This window comes from Aquarana catesbeiana, linkage group LG02, assembly GCF_042186555.1.
Source record: "Aquarana catesbeiana isolate 2022-GZ linkage group LG02, ASM4218655v1, whole genome shotgun sequence".
NCBI classification, from domain to species: domain Eukaryota; kingdom Metazoa; phylum Chordata; class Amphibia; order Anura; family Ranidae; genus Aquarana; species Aquarana catesbeiana.
Genome location: NC_133325.1, coordinates 551515396 through 551531374, shown reverse-complemented (window position 1 = coordinate 551531374; position 15979 = coordinate 551515396). Strand labels below are relative to the sequence as shown.

General features: G+C 44.1%; 1 protein-coding gene across 4 annotated transcripts in view; it reads left to right on the top strand.

The window, feature by feature from the left end:
- LOC141128571 (uncharacterized) overlaps positions 1-15979 on the top strand; it is a 154881-nt gene that overhangs the window by 87074 nt on the left and 51828 nt on the right. For all 4 annotated transcript variants that reach the window (XM_073615932.1, XM_073615931.1, XM_073615930.1 and 1 more), the window contains one exon: positions 13835-14334. In XM_073615932.1, coding sequence (XP_073472033.1) covers positions 13835-14334 — 500 coding nt within the window. The remainder of the gene's footprint in view (positions 1-13834; positions 14335-15979) is intronic.

Here is a 15979-nt window from a genome sequence, read left to right as displayed (position 1 = left end):
ACCTCACCTACTATGAAACTATGTAAGACAATCAGACACTTTGTCAAAGAATTGATGATCGCATTTATTATTCTGAGAACTATTATTATGGAATTATTATTCTGAAAACTGCAAGGAGATCAGCCACCACGTGGGTTTTAAACCTAATTCTGATACTTATCCCATTTCTTTTGTGGGATTGGAACATATCCATAAGGACCCCCATGACAGTGATTGGGATAAGGTCATTTTGCAACGAGAGAGACTCACTGATCCAGCTCCTTGGTGCAACTGTTACTCCTGGGCTTAATGAGTTGAGCTACAGGCCCTTTTATTTTTTTTTTTAGGTTTCCTTCCATCATATAATTTTATGTTATTGCGCTGGGTCTCTGTTTCACAACCTTTTGGCAGGGCTGGCCAAGACATTGTTCTGCCTGGGTCCAAGAATGAAATGCTGCCCCCCCCCCCCCCCCGAAAGTCAGTGCAGCCTATCAATGGCTGCCCATCAGTGCAGCCTATCCATGCCCATCAGTTTCCATCGGTGCAGCTTGTCAGTGCAGCCTCTCAGTGCCACCTCATCAGTGCCCATAAGTTTTCACCAGTGCCACCTCATCGATGCCCACCAGTGCCACCTCATCGATGCCCACCAGTGCTGCCTATCGATGCCCACTAGTGCAGCTTATCAGTGCCCACCAGTGCAGCCCATCAGTGTCCATCAGTACAGCTTATTATTGCAGCCTATTGGTGTCCATCAGTGCCACCTCATCAGTGCAGCCTATCATTGCCCATCAGTGCCCACCTGGCAGCATATCGGTGCCCATAGGTTTCCATCAGTGCCCACCAGTGCAGCCCATCAGTGTCCATCAATGCCCACCAGTGCAGCCTGTCAGTGTCCAATGCAGCCTCGTCAGACAATTCACATAGGCATCGCACTGGGGAGAAGCCAAAGGACCTACCTGCCAGCCTGCCCGCTGCACATACAATCAGCGCTCTGGGGATCTCAGAGATGCCGATCCCACTCCCAGGCCGAACACCTACAACTTCGGCTTTCTCATGACCATACATCGGAGCGGGGTCTGAATCAGCGGCACTCCTGGCCCCGTCGCCTCCCTGTGGACCACTACAGTTGGCTGCCTCAACACTAGTGGCATTACTAGGGTTGGTGTCACCTGGTGTGAAAAAAAAAAATTGGTGTCGCCCCCCCCTCCACCAACTATAGCCCCCCTCATTACAGATCCCCCCTCTCCCCTCCCATAGCACCCCCCTGCAAATGTCCATCTACATAATAGTAAAATGTACAGACCTCAGAACAGCGCGGACGGATATACACAGCAATGTGTGTCCCTCTGGCTCCTCCTTCTGTGTGGCTGTAAACAGGAGGGGGAGGTGGCTTTGGTCCGCTCCACTGAGGGATACAGGCTCGAGACCCAGATCAGTGTAGGGCAGCTAGCGGTGTTAGCAGTGCCGCTACCCACGGATGTGGTATCACCCAGGTGCGGCCCGTCCCCCCCCCAGCGACGCTACTGGTGGCATCGTGGGGTGCGGTGCAGCCCCCAATGTGCAAGCAGCATGACACTGCACGCTTCAGGGAGGGAGCCTCGGGTCTCGAGCAGTCCGCCTGTGTTGCCGCCCCTCTTAAACGGTCGACTGGGTCACATGGACCCACCGGGACCCTTGGTAGGACCGGCCCTGCCTTTTGGGTACCAAGGTCCCCATTTTTTTATTTTTTGGGGGGTTGTAACATAGTTCTGTTCTGATCTGTGAATGTCCCTTTTCCTTGTTTGTTTAGTATTTTTGATTTCATATTAACTGTTGTTACCTTGTCATGTCAGTCCTCAACCACTTGGGGAACCAGTATCGGTTTGGTGTGGTTTCCTGCACTGGCTTGTGCATTTGGCAGATGTTTATGGGCCCCTTTCTGAGCACCTTGACATTGGGGACACTGGTTCCATGTTGGACACAGTTGTCCTGGCTGCCTCCCGTGGCTAGCTCACTTGGTCCCGTTGCTATGCCCTCTTTCAAGGTTTCGGCAGCGGGTGTTTGATTCACTGCGCATGAGTGATCCGCTCTGTAGACGTTCGTAAATCTAACTCGGGAGGATCACTGTTGTTGTTTGGCTTAATTAAGTGCTTCAGTTTATTCCTTGGGGTTCCTACTCTCTAAAGTGCTGCTCCTCCTTTGCTTTATCTGCAGATGCGCCTGTTAGGCACCTATAATTGTAATCGGCACAGTTAAGTTGAGTGTGTTTTCTTGTACAGGCCTCTGCTTTATCATTTTTCCCTTATTGAATTATAATGGGAATATTGGGATATCCAGTGACCTTCCTTTTTCACAAACTGCATTCTTTATTTCTTTTTCCATCTCATTAGATGAATGTTGTTGAGTTTGTTGGGTAGCCGTTCCTGTGATCCTTATTCTTATCTATCTTTGGACCAACACCGTGAGTGGATGGTTGTTGCCCACCAGCTACCTGCTGTTTAATACTGTATTATCCTGAGAATTTTCTTAGTTGTTAGGCTGATATTGGTCTATATATACACGTATATATTTTTTTGTATACAGTGGGGACGGAAAGTATTCAGACCCCCTTAAATTTTTCACTCTTTGTTATATTGCAGCCATTTGCTAAAATCATTTAAGTTCTTTTTTTTCCTTATTAATGTACACACAGCACCCCATTTTGACAGAAAAACACAGAATTGTTGACATTTTTGCAGATTTATTAAAAAAGAAAAACTGAAATATCACATGGTCCTAAGTATTCAGACCCTTTGCTGTGACACTCATATATTTAACTCTGTCTGGTGCTGTCCGTTTCTTCTGATCATCCTTGAGATGGTTCTACACCTTCATTTGAGTCCAGCTGTGTTTGATTATACTGATTGGACTTGCTTAGGAAAGCCACACACCTATCTATATAAGACCTTACAGCTCACAGTGCATGTCAGAGCAAATGAGAATCATGAGGTCAAAGGAACTGCCTGAAGAGCTCAGAGACAAAATTGTGGCAAGGCACACATCTGGCCAAGGATACAAAAAATTTCTGCTGCACTTAAGGTTCCTAAGAGCACAGTGGCCTCCATAATCCTTAAACGGAAGACGTTTGGGATGACCAGAACCCTTCCTAGAGCTGGCCGTCCGGCCAAACTGAGCTATCGGGGGAGAAGAGCCTTGGTGAGAGAGGTAAAGAAGAACCCAAAGATCACTGTGGCTGAGCTCCAGAGATGCAGTTGGGAGATGGGAGAAAGTTGTAGAAAGTTAACCATCACTGCAGCCCTCCACCAGCCGGGGCATTGTGGCAGAGTGGCCCGACGGAAACCTCTCCTCAGTGCAAGACACATGAAAGCCCGCATGGAGTTTGCTAAAAAAAACACCTGAAGGACTCCAAGATGGTGAGAAATAAGATTCTCTGGTCTGATGAGACCAAGATAGAACTTTTTGGTCTTAATTCTAAGCGGTATGTGTGGAGAAAATCAGGCACTGCTCATCACCTGTCCAATACAGTCCCAACAGTGAAGCATGGTGGTGGCAGCATCATGCTGTGGGGGTGTTTTTTAGCTGCAGGGACAGGATGGCTGGTTGCAATCGAGGGAAAGATGAACGCAGCCAAGTACAGGGATATCCTGACTTAAACCCAATTGAGCATCTCTGGAGAGACCTAAAAATGGCTGTCCACCAATGTTTACCATACAACTTGACAGAACTGGAGAGGATCTGCAAGAAGGAACGGTAGAGGATCCCCAAATCCAGGTGTAAAAAACTTGTTGCATCTTTCCCAAAAAGATTCATGGCTGTATTAGATCAAAAGGGTGCTTTTACCAAATACTGAGCAAAGGGTCTGAATACTTAGGACCATGTGATATTTCAGTTTTTTTCTTTTTTAATAAATCTGCAAAAATGTCAACAATTCTGTGTTTTTCTGTCAATATGGGGTGCTGTGTGTACATTAATGAGGAAAAAAAATGAACTTAAATGATTTTAGCAAATGGCTGCAATATAACAGAGTGAAAAATTTAAGGGGGTCTGAATACTTTCCGTCCCCACTGTATGTACCATAAAGTACATATATGTATATCGTGCAAAATGGCAAAGAAAAAAACACTTATGCATTAAAATAAATATAACACAAGTGTCCAAAAATATCTCGTATGCAAATGAATCCAGTAGTGCAAAAGACCTGTATCTATGAAGACTCCTCCAATCATCTGTAATTTACTCCACACAAGACTGTAAATCCAATTGAAAAAGTGCATTCCACCATGATATCAGCCATCCATACGGTGCCACCAGGTGTGCCCTTTTTTAATTGAACCCACTAACTCATAGGTCCAGTATGCTCTTGTAACTACCAAGGGTTGAAAACTCCAAAAACTATTTGGACCACACCTTTTCTTTTAAGGGGTTAATTTCTCGCCACAGCTTGAGGCAGAATAGATCGCTCCCTGCTCTGCTATCCGAGACAATTCTTGGAGAGGTCACTGGAGTGTCCTAGAGCATCATGACCACTAAGGTACTCCAGCGGGGTCTCCAGGAATCCAGATGGTAAGCAATTGAGCTGCAAGTTTGAAAATGACTTGCTAAGCTATGGCTAGACTTGCCATGCTTCACAAGTTTGTGTGATACATTTAGGAAATCTCCCTTAACCTGCGCAATAAATCAGTGTCATATTCTGTGCATACTAATGCAATCTTGACAGAGCTGCCTGTTTTTAAGTTGAAAAACCTATGAGTGATAAATATGTGTTTTAAACCACGCTCCCAAATTTTAAAATTTATCAACCGTTTTCCTCAACAATTCATCAAAAACAATTCATCAAATCAAACCAAGTGTTAGATTAATTAAATAAGTGCTCAAAAATAAAGTGCATTCAGTGCAATGTCCTGTCCATATACAGCCACCAGATGTCTCCAACTTGATGCAAATGGTGAATTATCTGCTGTCTTCTTATCCGCTCCACATCACAGTGTTATAATGTTCTCCTTCACCAACACCAGACACACAGCCCACTTACCGGACTCGCATGACCCCCACTACAGGTAGTCACGTTAAGCAGAGTGATGATGCCTTTTACAATGCTCTTCCCAGCCGATCAGCTGGGCCAGCAAACTTGCACACAAACTAGATTTATCAAAAACTGTATAAAAAGAAGAGGATGCCTCCCATGGTGAAGTACATATTGTTTATTTAAAATACACGCTATACAGGTTGAACTTACAATATATAAAATATCAGAGCTCACGATTTTTGCAGGGGCACCAATATGCGCTCCACCTGCATCCCACTACTGGCGGAAGTGACGTCATGCAAGATCCCAGCCAATGCGTTTCGTCAGCATGTCTGACATCATTAGGGGTCACATGACCGGAAACATCCCTCCCTCTTTTATACACTACTGCCATCTTAGGATATCCAATCCAATTCAATCCTTGGTTATCACACTTAAAACCCTCAAGGACTCTCAATGGGGTTTACAGCCAGTTTCTTATATTTAATAATCTATATTAATTTTTTAATATTACGTATTAAATTATGTTATGTATATTGAACCAGGGATTCCCATTCTTATACTGCCTTGTAACTGACTTATAATATTTTTTTATTTATTTTAACCTACCACAAGATGATGCAGTTGAGTGTGTCCCTATTAACCACGTGTCAGGGTACCACCGGCGCCAGACCTGGGCGTTTGCATGCGCCTATGCGCCGCCGCGCCCCTGTACGAACCTTACAGCAAGTCCCTGTTGTTTCCAGGCATCAGCGCGGCGCCCGGGCGCGCATTCGCGCCGTTTTGGCGCCAAAGTGCACATAAAAGTTCCCCTGTGCCTCTGGCACATTGCTGCTTCATCTCAGCTCTGTGATTCCTGTAATCTGCACCTGATTGATCGTTACCTATCTGACCCGGCTTGTCTGACCATCCGTCCCGCTCCCATCCGACCCGGCCTGTCTGACTACTCTACTGCTGCTGCCTAAATACCGTTGCCGACCTCTGCCTGCCTACCGACTCTGACTCTGCCTGCTGTTATTGTCTGTCTCATCTCCCTGCTGACCCGGACCGTCTGACCCTGCTTGTGCCTGCTGTTGTTCTTGCTGTTGCACCTTCAGCTTCAGCTCCAAGTGATCTCTGCATCTCCAGTGTTCCAGCTTGCTGCCTCCAGTCTCCACCTGATCTGCAGTCCAGCCATCCCTGTGGGATCTCTCATCACTCCAGCATCAGAGACTCTGTTCAACAGGCACTCCTACCCCACTGTGCTCAGGAGACCACTGTCCCCACTCCAGTGGCTCCTGAACCAGCGTTGTATGAGAGGTCTTCTCCTACAAGTCAGGCTCTACTACCAGGTACCTAACGCCACGTCAATACAGTGCACTTACACCCCCTTCCTGCCCAGACCAATTTTCAGCTTTCAGGGCTCTCACAGTTTAAATGACAATTACTCAGTCATGCAACACTGTACCCATATGAAACTTACGTCCTTTTTTTCACACAAATAGAGCTTTCTTTTGGTGGTATTTAATCACTAGTGTTTTTTTTTTTTTTTTTTTTGTGCTATAAATAAAAAAAGACCATACATTTTGGTGAAAAAATGCCTTTTTCTTTGTCATAAAATTTTGCTAATTAGTCATTTTTCTTTATAAATTTTGGCCAAAATTTATACTGCTGCATATCTTTGGTAAAAATAACCCAAATTAGTGTATATTATTTGGTCTTTGTGAAAGTTAGAGTCTACAAACTATGGTGCCAATCACTGAAAATTGATCACATCTGATCAGGCCTTCAGTACATCAGGTGAATCTCATTTCTTGTGACACTAACAAGTCAGGAAAGTACAAATACCCCCCAAATGACCCCTTTTTAGAAAGTAGACATTCCAAGGTATTAAGTAGCATGGTCAGTTTTTTTTAAGTTGTCATTTTTTCCCACAATTCTTTGTAAAATGAAGATTTTTTTTCTTTTACAAAATTGTCATATTATCAGTTTATTTCTCACACACAGCATATGCATACAACAAATTACACCCCAAAATACATTTTGCTACTCTTCCAGAGTATGGCGATACCACATGTGTATGACTTACACAGCCTGGCCACATACAAAGGACCAATATTGAAGTAGGACCTTCAGGCGTTCTACGAGCATAAATGACACATCTCATTTCTCAACCACCTATTACACTTTTGAAGGCCCTGGAGCACCAGGACAATGGAATTGTCTACAAAATGACCCCATTTTGGAAAGCAAACACCCCAACGTATAATCTATGAGGCATACTGAGTCTTTTGAACGGTTCATTTTTTTCCAGAAGTTTTTGGATGTGGAAAAAAAAATGAAAACGCATTTTTTTTACACAAAGTTGTCAATTTATAAGATATTTCTATAGCATGTATATAGCAAAAATTACACCCCAAAATACATTCTACTACTCTTCCCGACTATGGCGATACCACGTGAGACTTTTACACAGACTGGCCACATACAGAGGCCCAACATTGAAGTAGTACCTTCAGGTATTCTAGGAGCATAAATTACACATCTCATTTCATTCCTACCTGTCACACTTTTAAAGGTCCTTGAGCACCAGCCCAGTGGAATTACCCACAAAATGACCCCATTTTGGAAAGCAAACACCCCAATGTATATTCTATGAGGCATGGGCTGGTGACAGGTACTCGGGTACACTGATGGCCTGGTGACAAGTACTCGGGTACTCTGATGGCCTGGTGACAGGTACTCGGGTACTCTGATGGACTTTGGCGGGTACTCTGATGGACTGTGGCAGGTACTCGGGTACTCTGATGGGCTGCAGCAGGTACTCGGGTACTCTGATGGACTGTGGCAGGTACTCGGGTACTCTGATGGACTGTGGCAGGTACTCGGGTACGCTGATGGACTGTGACAGGTACTCAGATGAACTGTGACCAGTACTTTGATGGGTGGTGACAGGTTCTCTTTATTAGGGAGGGGGCAATCAGTGTGATTGGTGTACACTGTAAGTGGTAACGAGATGTTAACGAGATGTTACTGCAATCTCCTTCTCATACATGATCGGTACTCGTATGGACTGTGAGAAGGAGAACCGTAGTATGGGAATCCCTGGTTTAATAAAAATTGTATAACACATTTTAATACGTAATTAAAAAAAAATGAATATAGATTATTAAATATAAGAAACTGGTTGTAAATCACATTGAGAGTTCTTTAGAGTTTTAATTGTGATAACCAAGTATTGAACTGGATTGGATATCCTAAGATGGGGGTAGTGTATAAAAGGGACGTTTCCGATCATGTGACCCCTGATGACGTCAGATGTGCTGACGAAACGTCTTGGGTGGGATCTTGCTTAACACATCACTTCCGCTAGTAGTGGAGCGCATATTGGCACCCCTGCAAAAATCGTGAGCTCTGTTAAAAATGTATCCACTGTAGGTTCAACCTGTATAGCGTGTATTTTAAATAAACAGTATGTACTTCACCATGGGAGGCATCCTCCTTTTTATACCGTTTTTGGGAGGTCTAGTTTGTGTCCAAGTTTGCTGGCTCCACTGATTGGCTGAGAAGAGCATTGGAAACGGCATCATCACTCTGCTTAATGTGACTACCTGTAGTGGGGGTCATGTGAGTCCGGTGAGTAGGCTGTGTTTCTGGTGTTGGTGGAGGAGAACATTATAACACTGTGATGTGGAGCTGAAAAGAAGACAGCAGATAATTCACCATTTGCATCCAGTTGGAGACATCTGGTGGCTGTATATGGACATTGCACTGAATGCACTTTTTTTTTTTTTTTGAGCACTTATTTAATCAATCAAACACTTGGTTTGATTTGAATTGTTTTTGATGAAATTGTTGAGGAAAACGGTTGAATTTTAAAATTGGGGAGCGTGGTTCAAAACACATTTTTCACAAGTTTCTTGCACAATTGCAGCAAGTCCATATTGCATGACTCCAGATCAACTTTCTTCGCAAACTGTCTGCTGCAAGTTCTGGTTCAGTTATGATGTTGTCACATCTACTCCAACACAGGTGGCCAGACACTATAGCTGGCTACTTTGTGTTCACCTATAGCAGCCCCCTTTCCCATAAGGCAAGCAGGCCTACCGGTACTCAGTTGCCCCCAGGACTTATACACAATGCTATAGTGCCTGGTCACCACACCAGTGCAGGCACGAACTAAGCAAAGCAAACGGGTACTTGCGGAAGCAGACAGGTAGCATGGTTCTATGACAGTCAAGATAAAAGTCAGGCTGAGTTAACGGAATAGTCCAAAATCCGGTCCAAGATCTTACACGGGGAGATCCAATCTAGCAGAGTATAACGTATCACTCTCTATCACAAGCATCCAAGTAAGGGATTAGCTGGCTTATAACAGGTTTGAGTTTCCACCCAGAGACTGACCACATCAATCAGTTTGCAGGTGGACAAAAACAGGGAGAATACCATAGCCAAAACCCAGATGCTGGAATGAGGAGCACGAGCGCTAGGTGCTCCTGACAGTTGTACAATAGTCATCCCACCACAGGGGTCACTGTGACTTGCAGAACTCTTGCTGTAGACTCACCACTGCAACTAGAACTTGTGCTTCAAATGCTCTACAAGCGTACAACTTACCAGTGAAAATGTGCAGCAAGTTAACAGACTTACAATTCAAAACTGCCACAAATTTATGGCAAGTTATCCTTGCTATCTGGGAAGTGCCCTCTGATAGCCCCTCTGTTTAAAGTGGTTGTAAAGGTAAAAGGCTTTTTTGTACCTGAATGCATTCAGGTAAAAAACATTTTTAGGGCAGCTCCTCCTGCAGCCCCTGCCCCATAATACTTACCTGGGCCAGATCTCGGTCCAGTGCTGTGCACTCTGCAGCCACTCTTCTCTCCTCTTCTTGCACTCATTGGCGCCTGCTGCTCCCATCCAAGCCTATGTCAGCCAAAACCTGTGAGTGAGGGGGGGGGGCTGAGCCGGGCTGTGCGTTGGGAGCGAGTTTGCACGAGCGCCCCATAGGAAGTAGCTTCCTATGGGGGCATTCAGTGGAGCGGTAGGAGCCAGGAGCACTGGCGAGGGACCTGAAAAGAGGATCAAGGTTACTCAAGGTTGCAAAACCATTGCACAGAGCAGTTAAGTATGACATGTTTTTTTATTTTAAATTTAAAAGTTTTTAACCTTTTTTAATAGCACTTTAAGGCCACCACCTGGTCATCTGTTCATACATTTTGGAAGTTCTTCCAGGTGGATGTCCAATCTTCTGTGGATGCAGCTATCATTTACAGGGTTCTTGTAGCAGCACTTTGAACTTGGGTCTTTTTGACCCTTGTTGGGCCTTTTGGCACAGTTCCATTTGTCTAGTTATTGCCCACCCTTCTCATTCATTGCATGGGGACATCACCAGGGTCTATGTCTGTGTCCTGTTATGTACTGTATGATTTTAAGTAAGAGTAATTTTGACTTGCGTTTAACTTCCACATCAGTACAGTACAGGACACCCTCTCTCCTATTGGTTACTCTGCATAGCTTGCTACAAAACTGAGGACTCAGTGTAGGGTTATATGAGACGCACCCCAAGCATGTCCCAAAAAGCTTGCCAGTGTCCAGTCACCTGAGAGTAACTGCCGATATATCCCAGGGTCTATAAATACGCTGCCTGTGTCCTATACTGTACTCCAACATATGGAAGTTACTGGTAAGTCAAAATCCCACTTTTTTTATTGGCTACAAGAAGCAATATTTTATTTTGAAGAATCCAAAGTTGGATAAAATAGCAAATTTTTATTTCGGCATGGAGCCCAGCTTCAATTTTTCTATATTGCTTTTTGAATATGTATATGTTATATTTGTATACAGTCCAATATACACTCACCAGCCACTTTATTAGGTATACCTTGCTAATACCAGGTTGAACCCCCTTTTGCCTTTAGAACTGCCTTAATTCTTTTGTGGCATGGATTCAACAAAGGTGTTTGGAAACATTCCTCAGGGATTTTGGTCCATATTGACATGATAGCATCACTCAGTTGCTACAGATTTGTCGGCTGCACATCCATGATGAGAATCTCCTGTTCCACCACATCCCAAAGGCACTCTATTGGATCAAGATCTGGCGACTGTGGAGGCCATTAGAGTACAGCAAACTCATGGTCATGTTCAAGAAATCAGTTTGAAATGATTTGCGCTTTTGTGACATGGTGCATTATCCTGCTTGAAGAAGCCACCAAAAAATTAGTACACTGTAGTCATAAAGGGATGGACAGGGTCAGCAACAATACTGAGGTAGGCCATGGCATTTAAACGATGCTCAGTTGGTACTAAGGAGCCCAAAGTGTGCCAAGAAAATATCCCCCACACCATTACACCACCACCAGCCTAAACCATTGATACAAGGCAGGATAGATCCATGATTTCATGTTTACGCCAATTTTTGACCCTACCATCTGAATGTTGCAGAAACTATGAAATCGAGATTCATAAGACGAAGCAATGGTTTTCCAATCTTCTTTTGTCAATTTTTGTGAGCCTGTGTGAATTTTAGCCTCAGTTTCCTGTTATTAGCTGACAGGAGTGGCACCCGCTGTGGTCTTCTGCTGGTGTAGCCCATCTGCTTCAAGGTTCGATTTGTGCATTCAGAGATGGTATTCTGCATACCTTGGTTGTAAGGAATGGTTATATGAGTTACTGTTGCCTTTCTAACATCTTGAATTAGTCTTCCAAACCTCCTCTGACTTCTGACGACAACAAGGCATTTTTGTCCACACAACTGCCACTCCCTGGATATTTTATCTTTTTCAGACCATTCTCTGTAAACCTTAGAGATGGTTGGGTGTGAAAATTCCAGTATATCAGCAGCTTTTAAAATACTCAAACCAGCCCATCTGGCACCAACAACTATGCCACGTTCAAAGTCACTTAAATGTCCTTTCTTGCCCATTCTGATGCTCAGTTTGAAACTTCAGCAAGTGGCCTTCACCACATCTAGATACATTGAGTTGCTGCCATGTGATTGGCTGATTAGCAATTTGTGATACCGAGCAATTAAACAGACGAGTATATATCCATAGTGATTTACAAATGTTTTACATTGAAAAATCTAGGCCAAAGGCAAGACATTGTCTCAGAGGTTGTGTAATATACAATTGTGCATCATAGACTGGTTAAAGGGTGCTGTTGAACGTACACCTTGTATTATGCTGCTGCATGGCACAAATTTTGAACATCATGATTTATATTTTTTCAGACTATGCATAGAATTACTTTGGTGAATACAGTGGGTTTGTGCAGCTCAGATAAACTGCCTTTTTAATCATGATATACAAGAGAGACATTTGTTACCCCTTTGATCTGGCTTTTAGATATTTGCAAAGTCTTGAAACAAACATCTAATGCGTTTTGTTTTTTAATTGATATATTATTCTCTCTACTAATCCAGTCTACAGTATATACTCGAACATAAGCCGAGATTTTCAGCCCTTTTTTAGGCCGAAGGTGCCCCCCTCGGCTTATACTTGAGTCACCGCCGTCTGCCTACCTGATCAGCGTGTCATGTAGACAGACTGCAGCCAGTGTGTCATCCGTGGTATGAGGATGAGTGGATGTCCGTGGTAGGCTGAACACTGACTGCTGGGAAATTGAGTGTTCTGCCTATCACAGACAAGGAGGAGGCACGGCTTTTGAACACTGGAATGGCTGCCGTATGTTTTTATGACACGCTGATCGGCGCAATGGTGGCAATCATGGCTGCAGATCGGCACACAGAGGCTGCAGATCAGCACACAGAGGCTGCAGATCGGCACAGGAAGGCATGCACGGGACACCGGGAGGCATGCACGGGACACCGGGAGGCATGCACGGGACACCGGGAGGCATGCACGGGACACTGGGAGGCATGCACGGGACACCGGGAGGCATGCACGGGACACCGGGAGGCATGCACGGGACACAGTGAGGTATGCAGCTGCAGATGGGCATTGTTGACCCTCTTTTCTGCTTACAGTAGCTGCTGCATATCTCATCCTCGGCTTATACTCGGGTCAATAAGTTTTCCCAGTTTTTTTGTGGTAAATTAGGGGCCTTGGCTTATATTCGGATCGACCTATACTCGAGTGTATATACGGTAATTCATATTCGTATTTATAAAATGTATTTTTGATGTTAATTCTGGCATTTATGCTAGGGCTGAGGAGTGCATTGTGCGCAAAGTGCAGGGTTAAGGAATGCATTGCACATGCGGTGCAGGGTTATGCTACGCACAGGTTTCAGGGTTGAGCTACGCACAGAGTTCAGGGGCACGTTGCACACAGGGTGCAGGGTTGAGTAATGCACTAGGCACAGAGTTCAAGAGTATGTTGTGCACAGGGTGCAAGGTTCTGGAATGCATTATTATGCACAGGGTGAAAGAGTTAAGGATGCAGGGTTGAAGAAGGTGCATTGTTCAGGATTGCATTGAGCCCGGGGTGCAGAGTTTAGGAGTGTGCTATACAAAGAGTGCAGGGTTCAGAAGTGCATTTCTCACAGGCCAGTTTACAACTTTAAATTACCTTCCCCAAAACCCTCCCCAAGTACAGAGCTCCCCCTCACCTGTTGAGTACAAGAGAGATGGGCTGCTGCAGAAGAGTAGCTACAACTTACAGTAGGAGAGTGCAAGCTGGGAGTGAGGGCTTCAGGAACCTAGTGTGGCTGTGTAAATCCTCTGCCCCTCAGCTGTCATAGGGATAGTGCAGGGCAGGGATGGTTCTGTGAGAGCTGCTGGGAGAGGTACTTTTAAACACAGAAGCCAGCTTTCGTGTTTACATGTGACAGTAGTGAGCCCAGTACCAGAGGTGGAGGGAAAAAATCCTGATTCTACTTTAAAGTAATAATCATTTTATTTATTTTTTACAGAGACCATAACAATTATGGGCAGTATAATCATAATGCAAGCCATGACAGACATTACGATGAGGGCCAGTATATGGAATATCAAGAGCCCACATACCATGATTATCATGAAGAAAATCGGCCATATCGTGGAGAAAATCGGCCATATCGTGGAGAAAACCGACCATATCGTGCAAAAGACCGACCATATCGTGGAAAAGACCGGCCATATCGTGGAGAAGACCGGCCATATCACGAAGAAAACCAACAATATCACGAAGAAAACCAAGCATATCATGAGCAGAGAGATACCAGAGAGCAAACGTATCGCGTGAGAGGCCGCCATGAAGGTGGCTATCAGAAGGATTTCCATGGGGGATATCAGCAAAGTCATGGAGAATCAGGTCAATATCCTCTTTCAAAATCTCAGCATAAGAAGTACACTCATAAGAGTACCTATAAGCCACAAATGAAAGAAAATGATGTTGGCATGAAGACTAATACGGCAAAACCTGTACAGTCAGGTGAGTACAAGCAGGTATTGCTAGAATAATGAACACATTGAGAACCATATGCTGCAGTTATAGGGATATATATATTTTTTCTTTATCAATGTGGAGTACCAGGGAAGTGGGTTTATTATCCATAATGGTTAGAGAGATTCCGATATTTAATTTCTTTTCTAGTGCAGTTATGAAAATGAATGTGGCTGAAACAGAAAACCCTTGAAATGGAATTGTACCTCCATTGTTTTGGATAGAGTGAGGCTGTGGTCTGTGAACCCCTACCCTAGATATGGCACAGTGGGCAAGTCTCTTCTTTGAGCTGAACTTCCTGTTTGCCTTTTTAGGCTAACATTCTGTATACATCTCACTGAAGAATCAACTGTAATGTCTGTGATACCAGAATTTATGTCACCAGAACACTGGGAGTTAATCCAGAAGAATAGAAGGAGAATACTCTTCAGGGCTGGGGAACAGGAAATTCATCTTCCAGCTAAAGTGTGGTTTCTAAAGCAGAAGAGAGAGGAAATCTTCTTGTTTGGGTTAGGAACAGCTGTTAGGACATAGTGGGCAGAGCGCTGCTTTACTTCATTATTTATAAAAAAAAAAAAAAAAAAAGCAAGCAGATTGCTTAAAGCTGAGCTCTATGCAAATGCCCAATACTTAGTTAGGTTACCTTTGTGCTACCAGGCTGCTATTGTACAGTTATTAGAGGCGGATACCAAACTTCCACTAGTGTGTTTTTGTTTTTGTCTTTTTGTTTTTATTATCTGCTAGAGTTCATATTTGAATCTTTTTTTATATGGTTGAGGATTTACAGGGGTAGGCAGAGGGGCATACAAAATACTAACATTAACAAGCTACTGTGGGGCTGTACCACTGTTGAGTGTTAGATTCCACAATAATGCAAAAGTAGAAAAATATACAATAGATAGAACACAACAGTGGCTAAACTAACTGAATAAACTGGTTCTAAAGGCTAGAGGTTTTTTTTACCTTCATGCTTTCTATGCATGAAGATAAAAAACCTTCTGTGTGCATATCCCCCGAAAGCTCCCTAATACTTAAGCCTGATCTCGATCCAGCAATGTGCACGAGAGCCGAGGCTCTCACGGGTCTTTCTCTCCTGATTGGCTGAGATGCAGTTGGCTCCTGCTTCTATCAATCACAGCAAGTGAGGAGAGAGAGAGCAGGGCTCGAGAGTGAGCACACAAGAGCGCCTTCCTAGCAAGTGACTTGCCTTGGGGGTACTCGGCAGGGGCCCAGAGCCCTGGCGGGGGACCTGAGGAGTGGAGGATTGGGGCTGCTCTGTGCAAAACCATTGCACAGATCAGGTAAGTATAACATGTTTGTTATTTTAAAAAATATATTTTTTTGCATTTTTAAAAACACTTTAAATTGACCAACCTTAAAGTGGTTTGTAATATCGTACATATACCTAGTGAAGTGACTGGCCTCAGGTGATACACAGAGAGAAAACCAACTCACCTACATAAGTTGTACTTGTTTATCTGCAGTCTTCTCCTCATTGTCTACATCTGTTTAAAGTGCTGAATATTTAAAGCTTATCTGAGAGTTCAGAAAAAATGGGGTGGAGAGCTGAAATCGCACTCTACAGAGCTTAATGAGGAGAGATCTGAGAGCTGATTGGAGGAGAGGGACACAC